This window comes from Lonchura striata, chromosome 14 (assembly GCF_046129695.1).
Source record: "Lonchura striata isolate bLonStr1 chromosome 14, bLonStr1.mat, whole genome shotgun sequence".
Classification (NCBI taxonomy): Eukaryota; Metazoa; Chordata; class Aves; order Passeriformes; family Estrildidae; genus Lonchura; species Lonchura striata.
The window spans coordinates 18,708,614-18,733,805 of NC_134616.1; the positions used below are offsets into that span (position 1 = coordinate 18,708,614).

Consider the following 25,192-nt stretch of genomic DNA (forward strand, 5'->3'; position numbering starts at 1 on the left):
TCACTCAGTGGGAGGAACGAGGCCCTCCTGATCAGGGAGTTCCTGTAATTCCTCACAGACTATGCAGGCAAATCCCAGATTAACCTGACAGGGTGGGAAGAGGATTAGAAGGGTGGTTACAGAAAGCAACAGAGGACACCAGGGGCTTCAGCGAGTGTGTGCTAGGAGAGGACACCCCTCTCACAATCCAAGAGCAGGGGAAGAAGGCTCTGCCCCCAGCACAGAAAGGAAAAGGTCAGCAGGAGCCCTGGAAGATGATGTGTATGTCCACATAGTCAAGAAAGAGTCACCTGAGGAAGACGTGGAGTCCTAGAAGGTCCAGAGTGTGCTGGGGTGCCTGTGATCTGTGAGCAGCCATGGAAGAAACCTACCTGCTGAATGTGGAAGGGGTCAAAAAGAAGATTCTGCATGGAGGCCGAGGGGAGCTGCCAAAGTTGCAGGATGGGAGCAAGGTAAATTGTCTGGGTTGTTCCTCCAGAGCCCTGGGAGGGGGAGTGGGTCTGACATCCCTGCCCATTAGAGTTCACAAGCCCAGTTCCAGGTCTGGGGAAGAGTGAGTGCCCTCGCAACAGGGGTGCAGGAGGGGCTGGTTTGGGCACAGGCAACCACATTCCTCACAGTGACAGCTGGCAGTGCCCATGGCCTCACCTTGTACTGGGCCTGTGACACCTCCTCCCCCTGGCACTCCTAGAGCTCAGCAGCCCCGGTGGGTTGCTGAAATCTGCCTTTCCTGCTACATGCCAAGCAGGAGTGAGATGTGCCAATGGGTTGTTCCTGGGAGATTCCCCAGCCTCTGATCACTGTGGGTTAAGCAGGTCCTGGAGCACACTGTGAGAGTGCTCTCTGCATGGGGTTATAAGGGGGGATCCACAGGGAGATGCGAGCTGTAGCATGGATGGATGTTGACATTCAACCATCTGCTTGCTGTCTCAAGTGGGCAAGAGGCACAATCTCCTGCTGTGGAGGGAGAGCTGCCAGTCAGATCAGCACAGTGCTGGAGCAGGCTTGACCCCACAGCTGAGGTCATGCTGGCTGCCCAGGGGAGTCTCACCACTGGGCTCTCTCTGGGGCCAGTTCACCTTCCACTTCCAGACACTGAAGGACGACTTTGAGCGGACGGTGATCGATGACAGCCGGGAAGCTGGCATGCCCATGGAGATCATCGTGGGCAAGATGTTCAAGCTGGAGATCTGGGAGACGCTGCTCAGCTCCATGAGGATTGGGGAGGTGGCAGAGTTCTGGTGCGACGCCATTGTGAGTGAAGGGCCCAGAGATGCCCACTTCCCTCCTTCCTGCAGAGCCAGGACACAGCAGCATGCGTCCATGCCTTGTCTGGTGCAAACACAGGGTGTCACTCGGCCTCAGCACCGAGGGGCTGCCCCAGACAAGGGGGTGCAGCCCCCCCAGGGCTGAGCAGGGTGCTCCCCTCCTTGCAGCATACAGGCATGTATGCCCTGGTCTCCAGGGGCATGCGGAGGATCGCGGAGGGACGGGACCCCCTGGAAGGCCAGAAGCACCGCTGTGGCATGGGCAACATGTTTGACTACCACAGCACGGGCTACGACGACCTGGACGAGCTGCAGCGGACGCCACAGCCCCTCATCTTCATCATGGAGCTGTTCCGGGTACGGGCGATGCTGGGATGGTGGGGATGGCTGCCAGAGCGGGAGCAGCTGGGACAGCCGCTCAGCTCCTCCTGCCTGGGCAGGTGGAGGACCCCTCAGCCTACAAACGTGACACCTGGGCCATGAGCAAGGAGGAGAAGCTGGCAGCAGTGCCCGTGCTGCACAGCGAGGGCAACCGCCTGGTCCTGCGCAGGGAGTTCGCACAGGCGGCCGCCAAGTACCAGGAGGCTGTCATCTGCCTCAGGAACCTCCAGGCCAAGGTGAGCAAGACCAACACCTTCCCAGCCCTGCCTGGGTCACACCTCAAAGCGCACAGCTGTGTGCCTTGGGTGCCTGGGAGGGGACGGACACAGCCACGAGCTGCCCTGGCTTGCTTGGGGGGCAGGAGAAGCCGTGGGAGGATGACTGGCTGAAGCTGGAGAGCCTGGTCACGCCGCTGGTGCTCAACTACTGCCAGTGCCAGCTGGAGCTCGGCGAGTACTACGAGGTGCTGGAGCACACCACGGAGCTTCTCCAGAAGCACAAGGGTACCTGTGCCCTGCATCCCACCCCCTGCGCCCATGACTCCCAGGGACTCCACGCTCCGAGTCCCCCACCCGTGACACTGCTCGTGCCGTGTCCCTCTGCCTGTGACAGTACCTGTGTCACCTGGATCCCTGGATCTCAATTTTCCCCACCACCCCATCCTGCCCCTTCCCACGATGATCCCTGCACTCCCTGTGCCCCTTGCCCACAGCAGCAGTGCCGGCCCAGGTCTCCCTGCACCCCTCCTGGTACATCCACCCCACTCCCACTCCTCACGTCCCCTGGTCCCCAGGGGTCTCCAGCTCCCGTGGCCTGCGCTGCAGGACCCCCTGAGGGCTCTTCTCTCCTGGCAGACAACGCCAAGGCCTATTTCAAGCGGGCAAAGGCCCACGCTGCTGTCTGGAACGAGAGGGAGGCGCGGGAGGACTTCCAGCGCGTGGCCCACCTCGACCCCTCCATGGCGGCTGCGGTGAAGAAGGAGCTGAAGCAGCTGGGGGAGAGGATGAGGAAGAAGCACGTGGAGGATCGGAAGCGCTACCAGGGCCTCTTCCAGCCGTCCCAGGGCCTGCAGGCCCGTGAGGGGCGGGAGAGCAGGGAGGTGGGTGATGGGGCACCTCAGGGTGAGGCTGGGGTCCAGGAGAGCCCTGGGCAGGGGGAGCAGGTAGAGGAACAGCCCAGGGCTCCCCAGGCACAACAAGGGACCCCCAGGGCTGGGGGTGAAGGGGCAGCACCAGGAGGAGAAGCCTGGGGAGAGCCTGTGGGAGAAGAGGTGGAAGGGAGGGATCGGGCAGCAGTGGGGAAAGAAGAAAACCTGGGCACCTGCGGGGCAAAGCCAGAGAGGCTGGGAACAGAGAAGGAAGATGAGAAAAAAGAGGAGAGGGAAGAGGAAGAAGAGGAGGGGAAAGAGGAGAAGAAAGTGGAAGAAAAAGAGGAGAGCAAGGAGGTAAAGCTAGAGAGGGGAGCAGAGAAAGAAGATGAGAAATTAAGAGAGGGAGAAGAAATAGAGAAGGAAGAAGAAAACAAAGGAAAAGAGAGGGAGGAAGAGGCAGTAGTGAAAGTGGAGAAGGACAAAGAGTGTCTGCTAGCAAAAATGGAACAGCCTGAAGAAGAACAATGTGGGACAATAGGGGAGACAAAGGCAGCAGGGCTACTGCAGGGGCTGGAGCAAGGAGGCAGCAGAGCAGAGGGAGCTGGCACAGGGAGTGAGACCCAGGCTCAGCCAAAGAGAGCCCCACATTTGGGGCCTCCCAGCGAGGGGCTGGGTCCAGCTGAGGGGCCCCCAGAGCTGGAGGATAAAACATCTGGGGAGGCTCTGGAAGAGGTGAGCTGCAGGGAGCAGGGAGCAGCCAGGGGACAAGAAAATGCTGGGGAAGGCAACATCTCCCCAGAGAGCTTCACCCCTGGGGAAGATGAGGAGCTGGGTGAAGGGGCAAAAATACCCCCATGCCCCATAGCAGCCGGAGAAGGGGGTGCTGCACCCCCGGAGCAGTGCAGCAAAGAGCAGGACTGTGACCAGCCCTGAGCAGGGTCAGCTCCCCTGCTTGGGGGAACAGCTGCCAGGCCACTGACAGAGGCACAGCACAGGCAGCAGGGCTCTTGTACCCAGAGAGGGGGCCCGGGGGCTGGGGACTGGCCCAGCAGTGACACGGGAACAATGCTGTCCTCACCCTGCCACCACTCTGCCCCGACTCCCAGGCTCCAGCGCCTTTCAGCTGGGTGCCACCGAGCTCTGCTGGCTGAGAAATAAAAGCTCTTCCCTGGCACCATGGGCTGGATTTGTTCCTGAGCGTGACCAGCTTCCCTGAGCACAGCCCACACCTCCTGCCTTGCCCTGGAGCCCGTGGCACAGGGATGGGGCAGCTTGTGCTGCTCTCCAGAGGGGTGGTCAAGGAGGCTGCATTTCATCCCCCTTAAGCTCCTGAATTTCTCCTGCGTGAGTGTCCCCACACTTCCCTGCAGTGGCACCGTGCCAGGCCTTTTCCCAGCACTGCCAGCCCTGCCAGGCAGGGGTGAGAGCAGGTCCAGCCCAAAAATTGTCTGTCCTGGGCAGGTTTCACCATCAGCCAAGTCTGGGCAGGGGAGAGAGCCCAAGAGCCCTTGGCCTTACCCTGAACTATTCTTGTCTGAATCCCTTATTGCGCCACAAAGGCACAGCAAACATTGGCAGCACTTGGGACTGAGGCACCCAGACACCTCTGGGCACGGAAAACTTCTGGAGCTCCAGAGAGAAAGGAGGGAGAGGACTGCCTTGCCTGCCCAGCATCCCACTGCTGTCTGCCTCCTGCCTGGGGCTGAAGGATTTCCCACAGCCAGAGTTCCTGCGGGAAAGAGGGACTGTCCCTGCACAGCCCCTGTCCCACCCCTCAGCAACCACATGGCCTGAACAGAGAAGGGCTGAGGAACTTCCATCTCCTCTTGTTGGAAGAGGATGAAGATGGCTGGGGGACATACTTGTGTCTGGGGATCCTGGGGCTCTGCTCACAGCTCTGCTGTGCCTCGAGTGTGTGGGCAGGCAGGGTGACAGTGCAGGGTGACAGTGCAGGCTGTGTCCCAGCAGCCCTGCAGGAGCAGCGCCAGCGTGGCACAGCAACGGGAGCTGACTCAGCCGAGATGCACGGATAGAAGAGGCCAGAGCACTGATCCAGGAATCAGTATAAATACAAATTTATTCTCTTTCCAGAGCAGAGATGCCACAAAGCAGTGAGGACAGCAGCACCACAGTACATAGTTACCAGCGCATTAGCCAGCCTGCTCCCCTCCCTGGCACATCCTAGCTCCCAAACACAGCCCAAGCATCCAACCTGGCCACCTCTGCTCTGCCACCTGGCGCTGGGGCCAACAGCTCTGGTCCCAGAGAATTCTGCCCTTCTTCTTCCTCCATTGCCCCCCAAGGCTGTATGCTCCTGAGCACACTCTCAGGCCAAGCCTCACTCTGCTGCTCCCATCCTGCCCCTGGGATAACAGAGGGGTCCAGCTCTGTCTCACAGGCTGGCCCAGGGTCCCTCTCACCCACAGCCTGACACAGCATGCCAAAGCCACCCGAATTCCACCACACTGCCCTCCTGCCACTCACCTGGCCAGCACAGGGGACAGCAAGGACAGCCACCCACGCTGCTGCCAGCAGCCACTGGAGCACCACCTGCTGAATGCCCTGGCTGTGAGGGCTCACACCGCCTTGTCCTTGGGGTGGACACTGCTCCTCACCTCTGCCAACAGCCCAGAGCCTTGGGTTGCCCTGGTCACCACCTCCCCAGACAGCTCAGCACCGTGTCCTGTCCCTGCCAGCAGCAGCAGCCCTGGCCCTGTCCTTGCAAGCCCCGTTAAATCGGATGTTTCACCCCGGTGTGCAGCCCTGCCCTGCCCCGAGGGCTCAAGCCTCTCACCTCTCCCCAACCCGTGGCTCCAGAGCACCAGGGCCATGTCAGCCCCCGCTCTGGGCTACCCTGCAGCACCTGACTCTGCCTTTCTCGACATACCACGGCACAAGACAGCCAGCCCAGGACCCTGGGCACCCGAGCCACCACCCCAGGCTGCCCAGCCGCCCTGCACTGCCCCACGGGACCGCTCCCAAGGAGGGGCCCCAGCCCCACTCAGAGCTGGGGCAGCAGGAGGTGCCCTGCCTGTCCTGCTGCCTGCCACTCTGCCATGCACTTCCATCAGACCAAGTGGCCTCAGGGCTGGAGAAACCCCCCCTGCAGGAGCTGAGGCTCCCCAGGCGAGGAGCTGGGCCTGTGCAGGACTCTGCCCCAGGACACCAGGCAGGATGAAGTACCTGCTGTGGGTCCGGCCCTCACTGAGCTCCCTCACAGCAGCCCTGCAAGGCAACAGCAGCAGCAGGGAAGCTGCTGGTTCCCCTGGGAGCAGGAGTTGGGCTGGTCTGAAAGTGAAGGGCAGCTACACTTAAGGTATTAGAGTTTAATAGAGTGAGTCCATGAGAGTATTTAAGTACAGTATATATATATATATATATAATATATAGAAATATATGCAAATTAAACAATAAGGCTCTGTTATAAAGACCCTCTCAATATAAGGCTACTAGCTGGGCTGAAGCTCTAACATGGACTCAATCCCTACTCCATAACCCTCAGAGACTCTCTCCTGGTGGTATGTGCCTGGCTGGCTGCAGAGCCTTGGGTGGCAGAGTTCAAACCATAAGGCTGTCAGCTGGTTACTGTTATAAAGAGTTATTTTAAAAATTGTGTGCCTCCACGTGTGTTTTGGTGCCCATAGACCTGGAGCCTTCTGGGCATGAATGAGGAGTGGGATGCTGAGCTCTGCATCCCCCGAGAGCTACAAGCCAAGGCAGCAGCCCATGGGTGCCAGAGGAGACGGGCAGTTTTCATGGCTTCAGTTCTTTCTTCTGAACCATCCCACCCAGGCTTGGACACTGCAGCCCAGTGATGAAACCAGCCTCCTGGGGAGCCCACAGTCCCACTCCTGCATGACCTATGTTCCCCTGAGATCTTCTGGAGCTGGCAAGCATCCTGCACCACCAGCTCGGAGGGAGACTGTGTGAGGTCTGCTGCAGCACAGGGTGCATGGCAGGGAGAGAGGGGAAGGAAAGCAGCCAGGTAGCTGGTTAGGAAAAGCCTCTGGCTCACAGGAGGTGTTAGATAAGGGAGGTCATACCTGAAAGAGAAATAGAGAGGTTCAGGAAAACAGGTCCCGGTGCCACCTGGTTAGAAGGGGGCTGCTGCAGAGCCAGGAGGATCCCGCTCAGGGATGGCAGAAAGTGGGCACAAGTCTGCGTGGGCAGACCATCACCTCATGTTAGTGCTGGCACCAAGCAATGCCTCCTTCTGGCAGCCTGAGCAAGACACCAAGTGCTGCTCCTACACTGGAGCACAGAGGGAAAGAGCAGAATGACCAACACCAAAACCCACTGAGTGAATGGAGTGCCATCCACATCCCCCAGGTCTCCATCCCTGATGGAAAGAGCTGTCCATGAGCAGCCAGGAGAGCTTGCACCATTGCTTCCATCTCACAGGCTACTGGGGCCTCGACCTCTTCTGCAGAGGGGTCTGGACAGGGATGAAGCCAGGAGGGGGCTCAAAGCTCGCTGCAGGTGGTGCTGGCAGGTCTGTGCATCCTCACAGTGGGAGCCCCATGGGGTGCAGGTCCTGAGCAGGGCAGGAGGCTGCCTTGCAGCTCATCACAGGAACGTTTGGTCTGTGCTCTTGGCAGCTCTGATGGCCTCTCCTTGCAGGTGTGAAGCCTCCTCCTCCTCCATTCCCAGGCCACGCACCCAGCCCAGCAGCACTGCAGCAGCAAAGCTCTTGGCTGAAGCACTGCAGGTCATCAGCTGTTGCAGGGAAGCTGGGATAGGGAGGGCTCAGGGGAAAACCTCACCTGAGGGAGCAGTAAGGAGTGAGCGAGGAGGATTTCACTCAAGTACCTCGGGAGCTGGGGAAGGCGCTCCGCAGCTTCTCCATTATGTCTTCCAGGCACATGCTGACTTCCTGGGTTTTGGCTTCCACCTCATCTGCAATGCAAGGAGGGCAGGTGCATAGGAAAAGGCTCTCTGGGAATCCACCAGAGAGCCAGGCTGGCTGCCAGCATCTCTGCTGGATGGCAGGGTGCAGGCAGCTTCCTGCAGCCATGGGAACAAGGAAGAAGGGCCAGGAGCTCAGCCCAAGCCCAAATTTCACCTGCAGTTTCAGTGTCAGGGGTGTTGTGCTCTTTCTCCTTTGCCTGGCTGCCTTCTGACTGATGTGGAGATGAAGCCAAGGAGGAGGCTGCTGAACCATTGCCTTCTGACTCTCCTGGAGGCTGGAGTGAGAAGAGATGTTGTGGGAAGGTTGTCATGACCCTCTGTCCTTGGCTTCTCCTTCCCTGCCCATCCCCTTTGTGCCGCTGTCACAGCTCTGCTGTGGCAAGGCCCACCCCATGCTTGCTCTGAGTGTACCTGCAGCAGCAGCTCCCTCAGCCTGAGCAGCTGGGACTCCAGCTGCTTGTTGTGGTCCTCCAGGATCTGCATCCGTGTCTCCAGGCGGCTCTTGTGCTGCCGCAGGATTCGTGCTTCTGCCAGCAGCTCCTCGTTACGTGGGTCTTGCACGGATTCAGGAGAGCCTGTGGCCAAGCTTGGGGACTCCACTGCCTCATCATGCTGCCATTTCAAACGTCTCAGCTCTCCCTGGAGGATCCTGCAGGACAGCCCAGGTCAGCATCCCTTCAATCCTTCCTAGAGACTGCTGGAAACACCCCAGATCTGCACACTGGGGGTGGCCCACAGCTCAGGCAAAGCTTTGCTATTTGTGAAGCTTAAGGGCCAGGATGCTGCACTGCAGAGTGGCCTGTCTGTGGCTCTCCCCCACACAGGGGGTTCACAGATATGCAACCACTTCCCAAGAGGCTGGAGACAGGGGCAAGGCAAGCATCACCTCCTCCTGAGCTGGTGTGCCCTGCCTAGAGCCTCACCCTGGTCCAGAGCAGCAATACCACTGTTCATGAGGGGCTCAGGGACAAGGACAGGGTGCCCTAGGCTCACACCCTTTGGGGTTCAGGAGGGAACAGGTTCTGTGGATGTAGGAAGGAATATTTTGGGGAACAGTCCTCTCTTTTCCTTGGAAAGCACACCCTCACTGAGTTTTAGTGCTCACCTTAGACACCCTCCCAAACTTCCCTCTCAGGATCTGCAATCCCCACCTCCAGACCCAGCAGCATCCCCTGGTTCCACTCTGAGCTCTACAAGGCTCTCCACTCCCTTCCCCCCTCTCAGGCCATGGCCCCCACTTTCAGAGCTGCCCATGTCTCTACCTGTTTTCATCCTCTAAGTGGGCCAGGACTCTCTCCAGCTCTCCCTTGTCATCCATGCTGAGGCCTCCTGGAACCTGCTGGCTGCCCCCAGGCTCTCTGTCTGTGATGGGGCTGGAGTGGCGCAGCAGGTACTGGTCCTCATCCCTGTTCCAGCAGGTGGGGAAACACCTCCATTAGCAAAGTCATGGGATTTGTGTGCCTTGGGGAAGGGCAGGCATGGAGGGAGGCAGTTTCATGGGGGAGCTCCTGGTTGCTCCAGGCCTAGAGCTCAGAAGGGGCTCAGCATCCCTGATGTTTGCTGTGCTCAAGAGACTCTCACTCAATGGGACTGGGAAGGAAAGCATTCCTGTACCCTGGCTAGACACGGGTAGAGCCACAGGAGCCCTGACTCATCAGGAGGTGAGGAGAAGGGAAAGGAGAACTCACAGGCTGTCATCAGGAGACAGGCTATCACTGAAGAAGGAACAGTTCTGGCTTTCCATCTCTGCAAGCCTGGAGGGGAGAGAAGAAGGTTGAGATATGGTCAGAGACATCCTAAATGTCTGCTCAGCTACTTTCAGCAGGCCCTGTAATGCCCCTCTCTGCAGGGTCTCCCACCTGGCCTGCACCTATCTGTCCTTCTGCACAGGCTCTAGAGAGTTTTGCCTTTTCAAAAACCAAAATACACTGCTGCTCTGGGTGTAAGTCTCTAGAATAAAGGGCTGGTGCTGTGCAGTCAGTTCAGCCTCCTCTCTCACAAGCAAAGGAAAGGGATGCAAGAATCCCAGCTCCAGTTTAGGACCTGAGCTAAAAGTACAGGCTTCCTGTACCTCTTGGGTCCTCACAGCAAGGGCAGAGGCACTACAAACCACAAGGCAGCAGCAGTGAGAAGCTGGCAAACAGCTCTGGTGAGGACACAGAGCAGAACTGAGGGATGTGCCTGCTGAGAATCCATCCAGCAGCTCATTCTGGGAAGAGCAGGACAGCACGTGAGGGCTCCTGCATCGCCGAGACATCTGCTGTCAAATGCATGGTCTTGGCTGCCAATTTACGCAGCACCAGCCACGTCCCAGGCAGGTTTGCCTGGCTGTGCAGCATGCTGGGGCAGGAGGAGGGGTCTGGGACCATCTATCTGACCCAAAGCCCCCCCACTCGCACCAGGGCTGTGCCCCGTGCCCGGCAGGACAGCAGAGCCCAGGGGTGGTACCTGCTGGCAAAGTGCTCGATCCGGGAGTGCGTGTCGGCATGCGGCAACATCGGGGAGGAGGCTGGGCTGCAAGAAATGCACACTGCTCAGCAGGCTGGGCAGAGTGATCCCACCTGGCTGAGAAGAGCCAGGGATGGGCTGACAGAGAGACTGAAATCTCCATTCCTTCAAGAACATATGGGGTAGCATATCACCCCCAGAGCAAGTGCTCCTCCAGCCCTCCCCCAGGAGCCCTGTATGAGCTGAGGTGCTCTTTCCATCCACAGAAGCCATGTCTCATTCTGAGCCAAAAGACATAACCCAGGGCACAGCCAACTCACGTCTCAGAGAAGTCAGCCTCGAGCACAGACTGGACGGGCAGGTAACCTCTCTGTGGGTGCTTGCTGAAGTACTGCTTGGACCGAAACTTGTTCTTCAGTGTCGTGGCAAAGTCTCTCATGTTCTCACTGGATGTGGTCTGCAGAGACACAAATATAACACAGGTGCCTGTTTAATGAAAAGTGGGGGACCACAAGCTCAGCACCCACAATAAGATATCCCCTTCATGCTGGGCATTAGCTCCATGGGGGAAGAGGCAGATAAAACTGAGGAAGCAATGAGGGCACACAGCAGATCTGTGAGTCTGTCCTGGGGCCTGGCACAGGCCAAGTTGGGCACTGGGGGCATCCTGCTCACCATGTGTCCCAGATTGAAAAGCAAGATTTATTCATTTGCCATCTGTATAGTGGGCAGTTTTTCATTATCTCTTCCACAACCAGTCCTCTCTCACGGGAGACATCTGCTGATAATGGGCCACTGAATGTCACTGCATGACTGATAAGAACTAGAACATCCCACTGTGAGATGCTCCGCCCAGAGGGAGGAGCCAAACATTCCTACCTGGATATAATCTCAAGTTTCTAAAACACCAGCACAGCTTTTTCTGCACTGGATTTCCCAGAGGAACAGCTGCCTGTTCCACTGCAGGAAGACTACACCTTTCCTACAGGATCACTGCTCCGACAGAACCACACCTGACACTCCAGGAGCACTGCAGCCACAATTCCCAATTGGACTGCAGCCAACACCCTGACTAACAGGGTGTCAGGTTGTATTCTGACTCTGTCAGTGTTGTTTTGGTTTATTGCATTGTTTATTTTGTCTTTTTATTTTCTTCCCTAATAAAGAACTGTTATTCCTGCTCCCATATTTTTGCCTGAGAGCCCCCCCTTAATTTCAAATTTATAACAATTCAGAGGGAAGGGGTCTACATTTTTCCATTTCAGGGGAGGCTCCTGTCTTTCCAAACCTAGACATCATGAGCCCCAGAACAGCAGGGACACAGGCAGCCTCCAGCATGCAGAGGGTACAAAACCACACAAGGGATCCACTTGTGGGGCTGCAGCAGCCTAAACATCACAAGGCTGCTGTCATCAGTGGGTCCTGCTCTGGGCCAGGGCCCTCCCAGGCCAGCCCAGCTCCGTACCGGGGTGTAGTACTCCATGATGGGGTAGTGCAGCTTGTTGCCCTTGCTGGCTCGCCCGGTGAGGAAGCAGGTCTGGCAGATATCCACATTGAACTGCTTCAGGCTCCGATACCTGGAGAGGTTAAGAGGCCATAGGGAAGCACTGGAAATCATCAAAACACGTGTTTAAAGTCCAAGAAAAGGTCAGTGGGAGGGGACAGAGTGGCCTGAGTTGCTCTAACACCCCAGTGAACCCACAGTGCTGATGGCTGAAGTCCCCAGGAAAACACTCTGCTCCTTCTCCTTAGCTGGCACCTGCTCTGGCCTGCCAGGAACGCTGCTGGCTGCAGAGCTCCAGGCTCTCCCAGGAGCACAGAGTAACTCAGCTCTGTCCTGCAGGACAGCACACACTGCCCTTGGGGCCAGGGTCCCACACCACAGCCCTTACCTGAATCCCTTGATGGGGCACTGCCGGCACACAGAGCACTTGGTCTGGTGCTTCACCTGCTCGGCCATGGCCACCCGGTGCAGCACCGCCAGCCACACCATGGACTGCGGCTCCAGGTTGGCCCACTCCAGGAACTGGGATGCCTCAATGGCAGACTTCCCGTTACTCTGGGGAGGGAGAGGAAGGGACTGCTCAGAGCTGGGACGCAGCCGCCGTGGGGTGCAGGTCCCCAGCACAGCTGCTGCAGATGGGGCCAGGGCCGTGGCCCTGCACTCACAAAGCGGAAGCAGCTGCGGATGCTGGGCTCCACGTTGCTGCCCCCAAACGCCGCCACCTCGCCCAGCTGGCGCGGGACCTGGATGGCCTCGTGGAGCAGGACGCCCAGGTGCCGCTGGTCACACAGGCCCCCGGCGTTTGCCACTTGGCTGAAGAGATCTGCGGGCACACAGACACACAGCTGACAGCCCAGCAGCAGGCAGGCACGGCGAGCAGGGTGCGGGTCACACCAGGGACCCCCTGACTGCCTCCAGCACAGAGCTCAGGTACGAGGAAACACCTGAGCTATGATTAAATAACTTCCACCAGTGTCCTTCCAGTTCCTAATAACCAGTTTAGTGTCTTCTTAAGATAGGGGTTACACACATCATTTATTAAACAGCCCCAGCTAGCCTGTCCTCTACGAATCAGCCTAATCCCTTCATTTAATACCTTGGTGCTCCCTGTGCTACACAACATTCCCCTCCACAATATTCCATGCTTAAAATGCAGTGAGGAAAGCAATTTACCTGAAACCTACTTCCCCCCCCACCCCCGCCATGTGCCCTCTGGTATTTTCCTTCTGGAAAGCATTGGATAACGTTCCTGCGTGCCTTCTCTGCACTGCTCCTTACAGTGCCATGCAAGCAAGATCACTGCAGCACCAGTCAGTCTACAAAAACACCTCCTAATTTCAGTGGCGTAGGCCTAGGGAGGGAGGGAGAGGTGATGATGCAAGCAGCTTAGTCACTGCAGGAAAGCTGTTTCTTTGCTCTTCCTGGGCAAGGAAGGGCCAGGAAACAAAACCACTCCTGTTCTCCAGAGGTGAATTCACACCAGCTTCTAGGGGAGGCAGACAAGGGACTCACACTGGAACTTCTCCTTGACCTCTGTCCCGCACAGACACGCGATGCCAGTCTTGAAGGAGAGAGCCCTCATCTTCCCACTGCGGCCGCTGCAGGACAAGATATGCACAGGTTTGCAAATGTTTCAGAGTGGGTTTTTTTTGGCAGGGGGAGTCATCAAGGCAAGCACACCCCAGGCAGCCTCCCCTCAGAAGCTTTGTGCAGCACTGCCAGCTGGAAGAGCAGCACAGAGGTTTCCTCTCAGGCCTGGCAGCCCCACAGCTCGAGGACACTGAGGCACAGGTACCTGTCAAAGACGTTCAGCAGCCAGTTGAGGCTCATGTCCACGCAGAGGGGCACGTTGACCAGGATGCCCCGCTCCTCCTCCAGCCGCTCGTAGAGGGCGGTCAGGCAGTGGATCACCTCCACCACGTCCATCGCCCGGTCGCTGGGCTGCAGGTTGTGCTCATTGAAGATTTCCAGAGCCGTGGCCAGGGTGACCATGTCCACTGCACAGAAAGCACAGGCAGAGCAAACAGAGGGAACGAGGGGAAATGAGAGAGGTGAGAGTCAAGAGGAGAGAGATGCAGTCTTGCCCTAACCTGGGGCAGTGTTAGTCCCCACTGTGTTGGGCAAGATGCTGGAAAGGATGGGTGCAGCTCCTAGAATTTCTCTCCTGCCTGTAAACTTCTCCCAAAATATCACATCTCCACCTTGAGCCACCGTTCTCTGTGACCTTCCTTCCTCATTTCTGTGTCCAGCCATGGCCATGAAAATGCTACCCATGGTGTTACAGTCACTCAGACATGTCTTTTCCCCATTCCCCGGGACCCCTGTGACTCTGATTAGATAGCCCTGGACCCCTCCTTCCTGCCCTGACAGGGATGGCAGAGAGGCAGGGAGCCCTCCCTGTCCAGAGCCTGGATATACCCCTGACCCTTCCTGTTCGTCCTCTTTTGCCCTGCTCTTTCCCTTGGACACCACAGAATAAAGACAGCTGCACCAACATACATCGGGGTAAGAGCCTCTGTTGGAAATCTTTGCCATGTCCTGATATTCCTCCCCTCACAGCCTCGGATGTCTAGGCTAGCCTGACAATTTAGGGGCTGAGAGGGGGGAAACATCACCATGGAAGGCCCTGTGCAGAGCCCAGTGCTGGCCTTTCTGCACATGCCAGGTCCCTGTGGAGCTGGTACAGGGAGATGAGGACAGACCCTACAAGCACCTGCCCAGAGATGGATCAGTCCTGTCTCCAACTCTGGCAGGTGAGGGAGTTAAGGCACAAACCCAAAGCAGGGCAGTGTGAGCTGCCCTGCTTTCAGATTTCAATGGCTGCAGGTTGTACGTGCTACTGTGTTAGCAACCAGCAATATTTTTTTCCTGAAAGTCTTTCCATCTTTGAGACCTTTTATATTCACAGTACCCAGGGGACTGTGTGCCTTTTCCAGACTGTAACTTCACTCTGTGGAAAAATCCTCCCTTCTCCTGTCAAAGCTGCTACACTTGCACTGGGAAGCCCCAGTTTCCATGCCAGGGAGTATCAGTCCTGCCCACCCTCGTGTCCACACTGCCCACGACTGCATATGGCTCTGATCTATCCCTCACTGTGTCTTTCCTACACAGACACTCCACCAAACTTCCCATGATGGGAAAGCTGCCTTGGCCATCTCCTTGCCCTTTTCTCAAGTATATCTTGTATAAAGAGCACTAATCCAAGTCATTTCTGGAGTGGAAAGAAGGTGACAGTGCAGCATGTGAGATGCAAGAGATGCACAACCAAAGATGCACAAGCAGCACACAGGAGAGCTCTCCTTTGCTCTTTGCCCTTGTTTCCTCTCCACATCCTGCCTGCTGCTGCATGGACACCTTAACAGGGTGGCAAAAGCTTTATTCCATTTGCATTACATCATCCCTGAATGTCCCTGGGTGCAGGACAGCCTGACCACCACAGTGTTATGAAAATACTCCACAGCCAGGGCTCGACTCCCTTGAGAACCCAAACTCCTCTTATCCTGACTCACTGCCTTCTTCCAGCCCTTTCACAGGATGTCAAGGAGCACAGGTCTGCCCGGGCCCCACTGCTGCCTAGCTGTACCTCCTCCTCTTCATGAACAATTAATTCAGGAGGAGGATTCCCCTCAGCCTGCTGCTGCTTAATTTTGACAGAGCCTTAGGTGAGAGGCTTTGTCAAAAGCTCTGAGCAGCCAAGGATGCTGCATCTATCAGATTCCCACCTGCCTGCTTGCCAGTTCCACCAGAAACTCCTCAGCAGTTTCCAGGAAGTAGCGATGTCTTGGAGAGATGTTTGAACTCCTGTTGGATCATATTCACCTGGCTATTAATCCTCCAGTTTTCACCAAGAGTGCAGAAGTCAGGTTTATTGGCTCCCTTCCTCCTCTTTAAGCAGTGCAGCCCTCTCTGTGCCTGCCAGCGAGGCTGGTTTCATCTCTCAGTCACATCCACACATTCTCTGTGCTCCTTTGGAGCTGTTTGGTGAGCTCCTGCCTGATCCCATAGCTTTGTATCCCTGAGCTGGACCACTTTGTTCTCATATCCCTTTGGACAACACTGCCCTTGAGTCATTTCGACCCCAAGCTGTAAAGAAAGGTGCTGACACAGACCGGTGCATTCGTTCAGCTTCCCAGGCTGATCTTCCTGGTTTCTTGCCTCAGCTACCTACCCCCCGGTGCCTCCTGCCTTTGATGTGCTGATAAAAGCTTGTGTTAGTTTAAAGCCTTCGCTGAGGGAGAGCCAGCAGGAGGGAAACCCTTCCCACACTCACATCGAAGGGCTTTCTGCACCCGCCGGAGTTTCATGGCCGTCCGATACGCAGAGAACTTGATGTTGTTCAAATCCGCTGCAGTGACACAGGAAAAGAGGAATAAAACCACAGCACAACACCCTTATCTGCAGGGCAGGAAGCAGCAGCTGCAGCTCTCAGACCCCAGCAGAGCACACGCAGGAGAGCGAGGAGCAGAGCCTGGCAGGGGTCACACCCCACTGCTTTGGGGGACCCTGTGCCACAGAGGGGAGCAGGTGGCCTGGGGGAATCTCACATGCACCCCGTGCTGCAAAAAAGGCACAGAGTACTCAAATGGTTCTGTGCCAGCCTCCTTACCCAGCGTCTGGTACAACTCTGTCATCTTCGGGTGGTCCCAGCACGTCGTCTGGGCCTGGTGGCTGGAAGCAAAACAGATGGAGACCAGGAGTCAATTGGGTAACCAAAAGCTGCCATGGGAGATTTAAACAGGCACCTGGCCAGCGCTGGGAGCAAGTGTTTCAGTGTCTGCAGACGCTGCTGTATCCCCCTGAGCACACTCCCCTGCCACAGCAGCATGAAGGATGCCCACAGCAGGATATTCCCACTTGCTGCCAGCACCCCTCTTCCAGCTGGGGTTTCCCCTCATCGTGGGCATCCCAGCAGGCAGGGAAAGCCTGGATTTGCCAGGCTGAGGAAGATCTGCTTCACTGGAGGCAAGTTCTCACTCTCACATGGCCATGCTAACAACCCTTCAATCCTCTCCTAACTGGTGCCCAATTCCTGACCCCTCCAGGCCAGAGAAGACCGTGGGCTGTGTCTGGGAGCACACTCACTTGATGTAGTATGGCACTTTGTTGGGGGAAATGGCTCGCTCCCAGGGGACCTGGACAGAGGCTGCAAGGAGAGAAACATGTGTCAGATCAACACCAAATGCTCCTCTAAGATGCTGCTGTTTCTGATGCCAGCCCTGGCACAGCAGGACTGTGCCAGCAGGTGGGTGCCTCTGAAAAGGCTGCATCTTCCCAAATCACCGGCTGGAGATGTTGGTGCAGGCAACAGGATGCTGCCTATAAAAAAGACTGGACTGCTGGTCTTGTTAGAGACACCTTGCCTCTCAAGCCAGGGGCTTTGTATCTGGCTGAGCTCAGAACTTCGGAAGAAACATTTCCTGATGCTTTTGATGATGCCCAAGGCAACACTGTGGTGACCAGTGGGCAGGGCTCATAGTAGATGGAATTTGGGCACAGAGACACAGCACTGACTGTTATAACCAGGTTCAGACACCCAAAGCATCTGTGGTTCCTGTTGTTCCTGCTCTGTGTGCCAGCTGCAGCATCGTGGGAAGATGAGGATTCATCCCAGACCAGCTGCCTGCCACTCTGTGTTATATAGAGGATGGAAGCCACAGCATGACCCTCAGTTATTTTCCTTTTCCACAGGTAGAGTATCAATTCCAGCAACTGGAAAAGTCATTCCTCCTTTCAGATAGGAGTATACAGCCTGCAGAGAAGCACAGGCCAATGAATCCCACTGACATCCAGAGACTGCAGGGCTCAGCATTTCCAAGGATGGACCCCAGGCTCTGGAGCCCAACCTGCTGTCCAGCCTGAGAGCTGTCAGCCAACAGCTCTGATCTGTAAAAACACCATCCCTCTGCCTCGCCACATGAATGAGAACCTCCTGAAAAGGCACATTTTTAGCCTCCAAATAAGTAACACAGGATATGAGGGACTGCCTTTTCCTGCCATCTGTTGTCTTTCTCTGAGGCTGACACAGTCCCAGTGTCCCCGGGAGCTGCTGCTGTGAGTGTCACAGCTGTGTGCTCTGAAGGGAAACCACACTCACATCCCATCCTTGGTCCCACAGGGTGAGGCAGCACAATTCCAACTTTGGAGATGCCTCCTGCTTCAGCTCCCATGCACTGGGCATCAGCCATTGCACTTTTCCAGCCTCATGCACGGCTCTGGGCTCAGCAACAGGACTTTGCACCCTGTTTTGCTGTGCCACAGCCCAGGCTGCTCTGCAGAGGCAACCTCGTGGCAGAAGCCAGGGGGGCCCACTCACGTACAGGAGAGGAAGTGCTGGGAGCCTGGTCCGAAGTCCCTGTGGGCATCTTGGAGCTGCTTCAGGCGTTCATTTATGGAGGCCTGGAGAATTGAAAAATAATTCACTGCCAGTCCAACAGGCATTTTGGATTGATGACCCACTCAGGAAGGCTTGTGAGTGGACTCAGATATCCCCAGCACACAGATGCCCTTCCTTCGTCTCCTATCTCGGTGTTTGTGTCTTCCTCCAGCCTGCTAAATCCTCCACACCTCCTCCTCCTGGGGCAGCCACATCTCCAACTCACCTGTATCGATACTCTCACAGACATCAGACTCACACTGCCTTTTCCTGACCAAGATCTCTGCAGATTTACCAGACTCTTTCCTCACACTGAACTGATGCTCTTCTCTTCCAGGAACACCAGCTGTAACATCCTGCTGTGCCAAACCTTACTTTATCATCCTTGCAGGTCAGCAGTGACAGCCCTTCCCAGCACCCTCCTGCCCATGGTTTATGTGCAGTGCTTGCTCCTGACTCCTTCCCACCTGCAGCTGTTTCCAGCGGGTGTTGATCTGCTCCAGGGTACGGGAATTCTCCATGCACAGGTGGACATCTGAGATGGCAAGCTGGTGTGCAAGATCATTGACCACTTTCACCCCATCCTTCATGGGAGAGAGCTCCTCTTTGAACAGCTGGAGTCCAGTGGGGATGGGGACACAGGCACAGAGCAGGGGAAGAAGGAAAAGAAGCAGGTGAGTAGCCAGGACTTGGATCTGATTCCTTTGCTACAAGTTAGGGTGGGCTAATGATTGCAAACTAACTGCCTAACCCTCCTGCAGGGTACCTTAGCAGGGAAAAATTACCCAACCAAACTAACTAGGCTGCAGATTACTCCTGATAAATGAAATGGGGAGCTGCAGATTGCTCCTGATAAATGAAATGGGGACAATGACTCAACTATGCTAGCCACTGTCCCTGTAGTGCCATGGTGTACAAGGTCTGTGCCATGACAAGGTGCTCAGCATGGCCAGTTGCTTGGGACACTGCTGGCCAAAACCCCCCCAAAAAAGCAGAGGGGCTGTGGGAATGAGGCCTTGGCCCTGAGATCCCAGGTAATGAAGCTGCCTTGGACTGAGCAGCCCATGGGAACAGCTCTGTCATCCTGGAAGCAGAATTTCATCACCTGCATGGCCAAGGCTGGAGCCTCCTCAGAGCCAGAAGTACCTTGGTGGACTGGATGTGCTCTGGCAAGGAGTCGATGAAGAGGTCCCCGATGGGTTCCCAGGTCTCCCGCACGCTCTCAGCCTGGTCCAGGGTCATGCTGAGCTCTTCCATAGCCCCTTTAATCTCCAGCAGCTGCTCCAGGGTCCGTTCGATGTGGCGGTGCTGGTCCACGCACCGGGCCGTGAGCTTCTCCCACAGCTCGCTGGCCACGTTGGCCTGCTTCCAGACAAAGCGGCTGATGTTCTGGATCCGGTGCCGGGGAGACACATCTGGGAAGGCAAAGCAGGAGGGGAACAGGGAGCAAAAATGAGAGCCCAGCCCAGAGGAGAGTGGGGCAAGGGGTGGAGGGAGGACAGGGAAATTAGAGATTAAAAGAATCTAGGGAAAACTGGAAAAGGGGAAGGAGAACAAGTAATAATAGTATCCATCTCTGCACCAGCTCCTCTAGGTATCCAGCCTCTCTGTCCTCACAGGCTGAAGCTGTGCTTCCTTTAAAAACCTACCCCAGAGCACATCTGATGCTGTCTCATGAGGTGCTCCCAATACAGACTGCCTCTGCCTTTTCCTGGGCAGTGACACTGCTCTGTGCCAGTCTGACCTTTGGCCAAAGGACTGGGCACAGCCTGGGCACCGTGGTGTGAGGCAGAACACTGATGTGCTGCTTTGTGCCACAGCGGTAACCTCCACGCCACCCTCTCCAGGCCAGCCCAGGAGGAGCTGTGAAACCAGAGAACAAAAAGGGGGCAGCTCCACAGACCTTTGCTTTCCAAAGTTGGTTCTTCTAATTCTTCAAATGGGTGCTGGGAAAGGAAAGCCTGTGCTGACTCCAGGACAGAGTAAATGTATGGCCCCCGAGACTTCACTTCTTCCATGAAAGCCTGGAGAGCAGAGCACAGAGATGAGACAGCAGGCTGAGCCAGAAAGTTGTGCCCCGGCTGCCCCCTTGCCAAATGCTGCAATGATTTATTCACCCCATAACCCAAACCTCACTGGAGGCACAGAGAGAAGTCAGTGTTAAGAGAAATATTTTTGCAGTTCAGGGAAGGAATGACCACCTGCCAGAAGGTGGCTCCTGCAGAGGTTTGGCCTGCAGCTTTGCTGGAGTGGGGAGGCAGAACAGCAAGCCCAGAATGGTGTGCTGAGCCAGGGCTGCACAAGAGGAGCTGTTTGATTTATGGTGTTTTCAGAGGCACTGCTTGGAGACGCTCTTCACCCATGCAGTGAGAGCATAGCCACGCTAACAATCCTTCCAGCAGCTGCTCAGCAACAGGTCCAGCTGCTGCAGGAGCAAGGGCAGGAACAGCAGAATGCCCCAAGGCAGCACAATCTGCCAGGGAATACTTCAGAGGCACGCTGGTCTAGTATGTCCTCTCCTCCCCTCCAACCACAGCTCCCACACCAGTGCTGTCTGCTGGATGGGCTCTTTGTGCACGGATGAGGGATAGCAGTGGTAAACATCTTAATTTTGCTTGCAAGGTAAAAACAACTAAAGCCCAACAGCCACTGGCAGAGAGAAGAAAATGCTGTGCACCTGGGAGCAGGAAATTCTGATCTGCCTAGGTGTACCCCAGATTCAGATATGATGACAACATGTTCCTGCAGGCATCACTCATGTTCCAGCCACGGGATTGCCCCTAGAGCAGCCAGCCTTCTCAGGCTCCAGGATCCCAAAAGCAGAGGCCAGTGAGAGGTAGGACATAGGGAAGCTGCTACAAAGGACAGGGTTCATAACCAGCTACAGGCGACTCGAGGTTGTAATGTGGGTTTATTGTCTAAAGCCAGATGGGCTCTGCTATTTCTCAGGAAGAAGAGATGGAGACACTCAAGGACCAGCAGTGGCACGGGCAGTGACAGGGGCAGGGGGCCGAGCAGGGCCGGGGGAGGCAGGAGGAACGCACCGCGTGTGTCTCCTTCTCCTGCTGCACCAGGAGAACATCGCCCCGCAGGGGCAGCTGTGCCGACAGCTCCTCATCCTTCTGCCCCAGCCAGTCAATGATCTCCTGGAGAGGCACCTGCAGCTTCCCACTGTGGTCAGAGAAGGCCTCCAGCCGAGCCCTGGCAGGAGAGCAAGGACAGTGAGAAGACAGACAGACAGGAGAGGGGCAGGGGAAGCACAGCACTATGGCTGGGTGCTGACCCCCAGGACCTCCTCAGGGACCAGCAGCACACCTTAGCATGGGCTGTGCGTGACCCCAGCCAGCAGAGAGGCTACACTGCCTGGTGGAGTGACACGTGGAGGCACTGGGGACAGGAAACTGAAGATATTCCTCACCCTGGAGCCCAGAGTGGAGGACAGTCATTCCGTGTTTGCCCGTGGGTCAGAACTGCTCTGGCTAGCAAGGGGAGCTTGGAATGGCATTTACATGTCTGGGCAGCTTCCAGGAGCATTGGATTAAGGCAGGAGACAATTAACACGCCCCAGTTAAGCTCTCTGTCATGCTGGCTGTGGAGTTGCAAACTCTGACAGTCTGGAAGGCACGTTCCCCTCATGCAGTGGAGAGGGCTCCCAGCAAAGGGATGGGCACAGAGGAGGTGCAGGCAAAGCCATGGGGCAAAAAGAGACAGCTGCAGAGGTGGCAGAGGATAGAGAGAGCAGCAGAAAGCAAGCAGGAGGGAAGGAGGGGAGGGAGGAGAGGATGGGATGAGTAGAAATGGAGGAGATGCTTTCCAGCAAAAGGAGACTCAAAAGCCTGTGGACCAGAGGGGGAGCTGAGCCAAGGTCACTGTGAATTCATGTGGCTCATCAAGCAAGAAAGTTCAAAAACCTCCTGACAATCACAAGCAGCAGGCAAGGCTGGAAGGCCAGGCCAGCCTGGAGCTTGCTCCAGGCAGGACTCTTACCGAAGGCTGTGGGATTTTTTTTTAATCTCGTTCCAGCAAAGATTCATCTCCAGAGGGGCCTGGGGCCCGGCAGCACCGCTTGGAGCCCGGGGGGTTACACACGAAGGTCCTGCACCATCCTGTGAGGCTTCAACCTGGGCAGAAAAAAACCACACTACATCCAGAGATTGGTGCCTGGTGTTTTGGGAACTTGCTTGGGGACACCCACCCCACTCTGCCCTAACCCTGACTGGTTTTTCAACTCTCAAGGGGGCTGCCCTGTTCCTTAAGTGGTCTCTTAGCAGCTCCCAGGAAATTCCTGGCTGTCTCTGCAAGAAGGATGCAGTGCCATCTCCAGCAGCACTCAGAGCACAGGTTAAAGGAAGGGTTTACTGCACATCTCCTGTTCTCCTCAGTTATCCAGCAATGAGCTTATCTTGCTGAGAGCTGTAAAGCCAGAGCTGGTCCTTATGTGTCACAGTGTCTGCAGGGCTAATGATGACTTTTTCCCATGCTATACAGAGCTGCTGTGCTTTGAGAGGAGGCTGATCCTGCTGTTCCTAGGGACCAAGGGGATCTGCCAACATCCTTTTTGCCATTCCCAATCCTGGGACTTGCCACCTGCTCCTCTACAGAGGCTCCAGGATATTTCCTGCCTGCATGGCATATCTGAGAAGCCACTTCTCCTCCACAGATGCTGCTTCTCCTCCGCAGCTCTCCAGAAGGAGCAGCCGTGGGAAGGGTGCTGCAAAAGGCCATGGAGAAAAGACAGCAAATCCCAACCCAGCCACACAAGGGAAGCACATCCAGCTGGAAAAAACTGGGTTCTGATCCCTGGACAACAAATCCTTGTTGGAATCCTCTCCTGAGCCTTTAGCACTGCATCGTGCCTCTGATCACAATGTACTCTGCTGCACGTGCTAGTGACAGCGACACACAGGATCAGAAGTCACTCATACAAGACTTGGTGAGTGAGAGGGAATTTTCTCTCCAAAAAACACAGTTTGTTGAGCAAAACACATGGCCACTTTCCCATAAGTGAGACATCAATGAGCTGTGTTGGAGAAATGGCAGCATTTCTATTGAATGCTACTTTGATATTAGAGCTCGCTTGAGATAATTATCCCCAGGTGCATAATCAACCATAATTAAATGTGTTAGTACTTTCTAAACAGCATACAACAGGCCAGATAAGGACAGGTGCCTTGGGGGAAAAGCAGCAGCTCTTGCAAGGGGAATGTATGTGTACATACTTGTCACTTGTGCTGTCCAAGGGCTCGTGGAGGTGTCTGGAGAAGCGATGCAGCCAAGCCGAGGGAAACAACAGGCAGGAGAAAACAACCAGACAAGGAATTTGGCTGCTCAGCTAAAAATACCCCCTTCCACACCAGTTCTCAGAGAAAAATCAAATGATCGCCAAGACTTGTGCTAAGTTTGATTCATCTAAAAACATCCAACAGGCTGTGCTCTGCCTCCCCATCCTGCCACTCCAGAAACACCAAGAAAACAGAGAAAACCATCACCCACAGAGTTCACAGGATTCTTGGGGCCACAGAATAAGAATCCACTGAAGCTAAAACTGCTGCTTGCACACAGAAACACCTATACTCTGCGTGTGCAAGTCTTCATGGCACAGAAGTAGGCCAGTCCCAGGGCACTGCCAGGGAATGCTCCAGCCCTCCCCTCTATCCCAGGGGATACCAAAGGAAAGGATCAGCTCTACCTGGGTGCACCTGCAGCACAGCTCTGCAGACAACCCAGTCCTCCCAGCCTTATTTCATAAGTTAAAAGCCCATCACACCTGCAGCTCTCAAGCCTCGTAGATACCAAGGCAGCAGTGACCAAGCAAAGAGCAGGTGCTGAACACCTGCTTCCCTAGGACAAAACCCCTGCAAGCTCTGAGCACCCCATCAGCATCCCGGCAGAGGCAGCCGGACCCTCACCCCCTGTCCACCCGGGAGAAGCTTTTCCGGCCGCAGAGCACTCACACGGGCTGTGGCAGGGGCATCTCGCAGCGCTCAGCGCACAGCCGGCCGCAGGAGCCGCACCGCTCCCGCCCGGCTGAGCTGCACTGACCCCCCAGGAATGTGCAGGGGGGCGGCAGCGCCTCACAGCCTCAATCCCGGCTTTGTCCAGCGGCATTCCAGCAGCCTCCGACCTGCCCTAGCCCCGCGGCTGCCCCCGGGGAGGGCGGGCGGAGATGCGCCGCTGCAGGGCCGCAGGTGAGTGCAGGGGCGCTGGCCCGGGAGCTGCGAGGGCAGGGCCAAGGGCATGTGCGGGGATGGGCAGACGGACCGCGGTTCCGATGCCCCAGCGCGTACAGAGCAGACAGGGGTGTGTGCCAGGGAAGGGATTAATCCAGGAAATCATCCCATCAAGCCCCAGTGACCCAGAAGGTAAACAGGTTCTTGAGATCTAATCCCAGAAAAGTCAAAGATGCCCTTGTTGTCCCCCACGTGCCCCAGCATGGTGTTGGGTACCAGCAGATGTTCGTGCCAGCTTGGACCAAGTGCAAATAGTTTATTTTTGCCAAAAAGCTCTGGGCTGGCTTCTTGTGTCCCCCACAGTCCTGACGCCCAGAATTTTTATCATGCTCTCTTCCACCTACAGAGAGGGAAAGAAAAGCTCCCAATATCTCTCCCTCTCATGCCCTCCCCTCCTTCCCTGCTTGCACATCTGCTGGGTGCAGACCCTCCCTCTGGGACCAGCACAGCCAGCTCCTCTCCTCAGCACCTCTTGGGTCCAACAGATGGGAGGGCAGCTCCCAAACTGGAGGAGGGGGCTTCAGTGAAGCCAGGCCACAGCTAAGGATGGGCTGTCTGCAGCCTGCCAAGAGCTTTCAGGAGTAGCAAGGACAAGAGACAGAGGCTGCTGCCTAGGCAGCAACAGCAGCCCCTTCAAATGGGGAGCTGTCATTAACACTACTGCTGCTCCTACTCCCCTCCTCTCTCCCAGCAAATCCCACAGGGCTCTGATCCCCTCACAGAGGCTTGGACTGCTCAGGCACATCAGGAAGGCTTTTTCCTGCTCATCTTGTTCTATCCCTCTCCCTCCTCACTTAATTTGCTGGGCTGTTTATCAACCACCTGTGCACTGGCCCACAGCAGCATTGTAACAGTCACCCTGGGGCCAAGAAACCTGACTCAGCCACCAGAAGCCTGGCCCCTGCCTCATTCTTGCATGCTGGAGCCTCTCCAGAGACAGCTCTGCCTTCCTCCTGCAGATCCCAGCTCTCTGAGGCAAACGGGTCCAGG

The 25,192-nt window shown here is 56.2% G+C and overlaps 2 protein-coding genes across 9 annotated transcripts in view; one reads left to right on the forward strand and one right to left on the reverse strand.

Moving 5' to 3' along the window:
* Positions 1–322: 322 nt before the first annotated feature.
* Positions 323–4,330, forward strand: LOC110472689 (aryl-hydrocarbon-interacting protein-like 1). The gene is made up of 7 exons (XM_077786627.1): positions 323–452; positions 1,075–1,254; positions 1,437–1,625; positions 1,709–1,885; positions 2,011–2,152; positions 2,504–2,770; positions 4,299–4,330. Exons 1-7 carry the CDS (start codon positions 357–359, stop codon positions 4,328–4,330), a joined length of 1,083 nt encoding a protein of 360 aa, XP_077642753.1. The 5' UTR covers positions 323–356.
* Positions 4,331–4,798: 468 nt separating this feature from the next.
* The window catches only part of DRP2 (dystrophin related protein 2), a 29,827-nt gene continuing 9,433 nt past the window's right edge, over positions 4,799–25,192 (reverse strand). For 3 of the 8 annotated variants that reach the window (XM_021534502.3, XM_021534506.3, XM_021534503.3), the window contains 22 exons: positions 21,960–22,093; positions 21,017–21,173; positions 19,876–19,996; positions 19,119–19,387; positions 18,440–18,586; positions 17,917–17,995; positions 16,682–16,742; positions 16,206–16,267; positions 15,870–15,944; positions 13,395–13,596; positions 13,112–13,197; positions 12,265–12,422; positions 11,988–12,154; positions 11,561–11,672; positions 10,416–10,552; positions 10,096–10,161; positions 9,336–9,401; positions 8,910–9,053; positions 8,059–8,296; positions 7,802–7,922; positions 7,549–7,635; positions 4,799–6,782 (listed from right to left, as the gene is read on the reverse strand). In XM_021534502.3, the coding sequence (XP_021390177.2) occupies positions 6,763–6,782; positions 7,549–7,635; positions 7,802–7,922; positions 8,059–8,296; positions 8,910–9,053; positions 9,336–9,401; positions 10,096–10,161; positions 10,416–10,552; positions 11,561–11,672; positions 11,988–12,154; positions 12,265–12,422; positions 13,112–13,197; positions 13,395–13,596; positions 15,870–15,944; positions 16,206–16,267; positions 16,682–16,742; positions 17,917–17,995; positions 18,440–18,586; positions 19,119–19,387; positions 19,876–19,996; positions 21,017–21,173; positions 21,960–22,093 (2,709 nt within the window). In that variant the 3' untranslated portion in view covers positions 4,799–6,762. Of the gene's footprint in view, positions 6,783–7,321; positions 7,413–7,502; positions 7,636–7,801; positions 7,923–8,058; positions 8,297–8,909; positions 9,054–9,335; positions 9,402–10,095; positions 10,162–10,411; positions 10,553–11,560; positions 11,673–11,987; positions 12,155–12,264; positions 12,423–13,111; positions 13,198–13,394; positions 13,597–15,869; positions 15,945–16,205; positions 16,268–16,681; positions 16,743–17,916; positions 17,996–18,439; positions 18,587–19,118; positions 19,388–19,875; positions 19,997–21,016; positions 21,174–21,959; positions 22,114–23,191; positions 23,228–23,926; positions 23,981–25,192 lie in introns of those variants that run through there. The other 5 variants (XM_021534508.2, XM_021534505.3, XM_021534507.2 and 2 more) reach the window with 5 other exon arrangements.

Coding starts and splice junctions, on each gene's coding strand:
- LOC110472689 (XM_077786627.1), top strand. CDS start 357: ATGGAAGAAACCTACCTGCTGAATGTGGAAGGGGTCAAAAAGAAGATT. Junction 1,626..1,708: donor TCATCATGGAGCTGTTCCGG/GTACGGGCGATG, acceptor CTGCCTGGGCAG/GTGGAGGACCCCTCAGCCTA. Junction 2,153..2,503: donor GCTTCTCCAGAAGCACAAGG/GTACCTGTGCCC, acceptor CTCTCCTGGCAG/ACAACGCCAAGGCCTATTTC.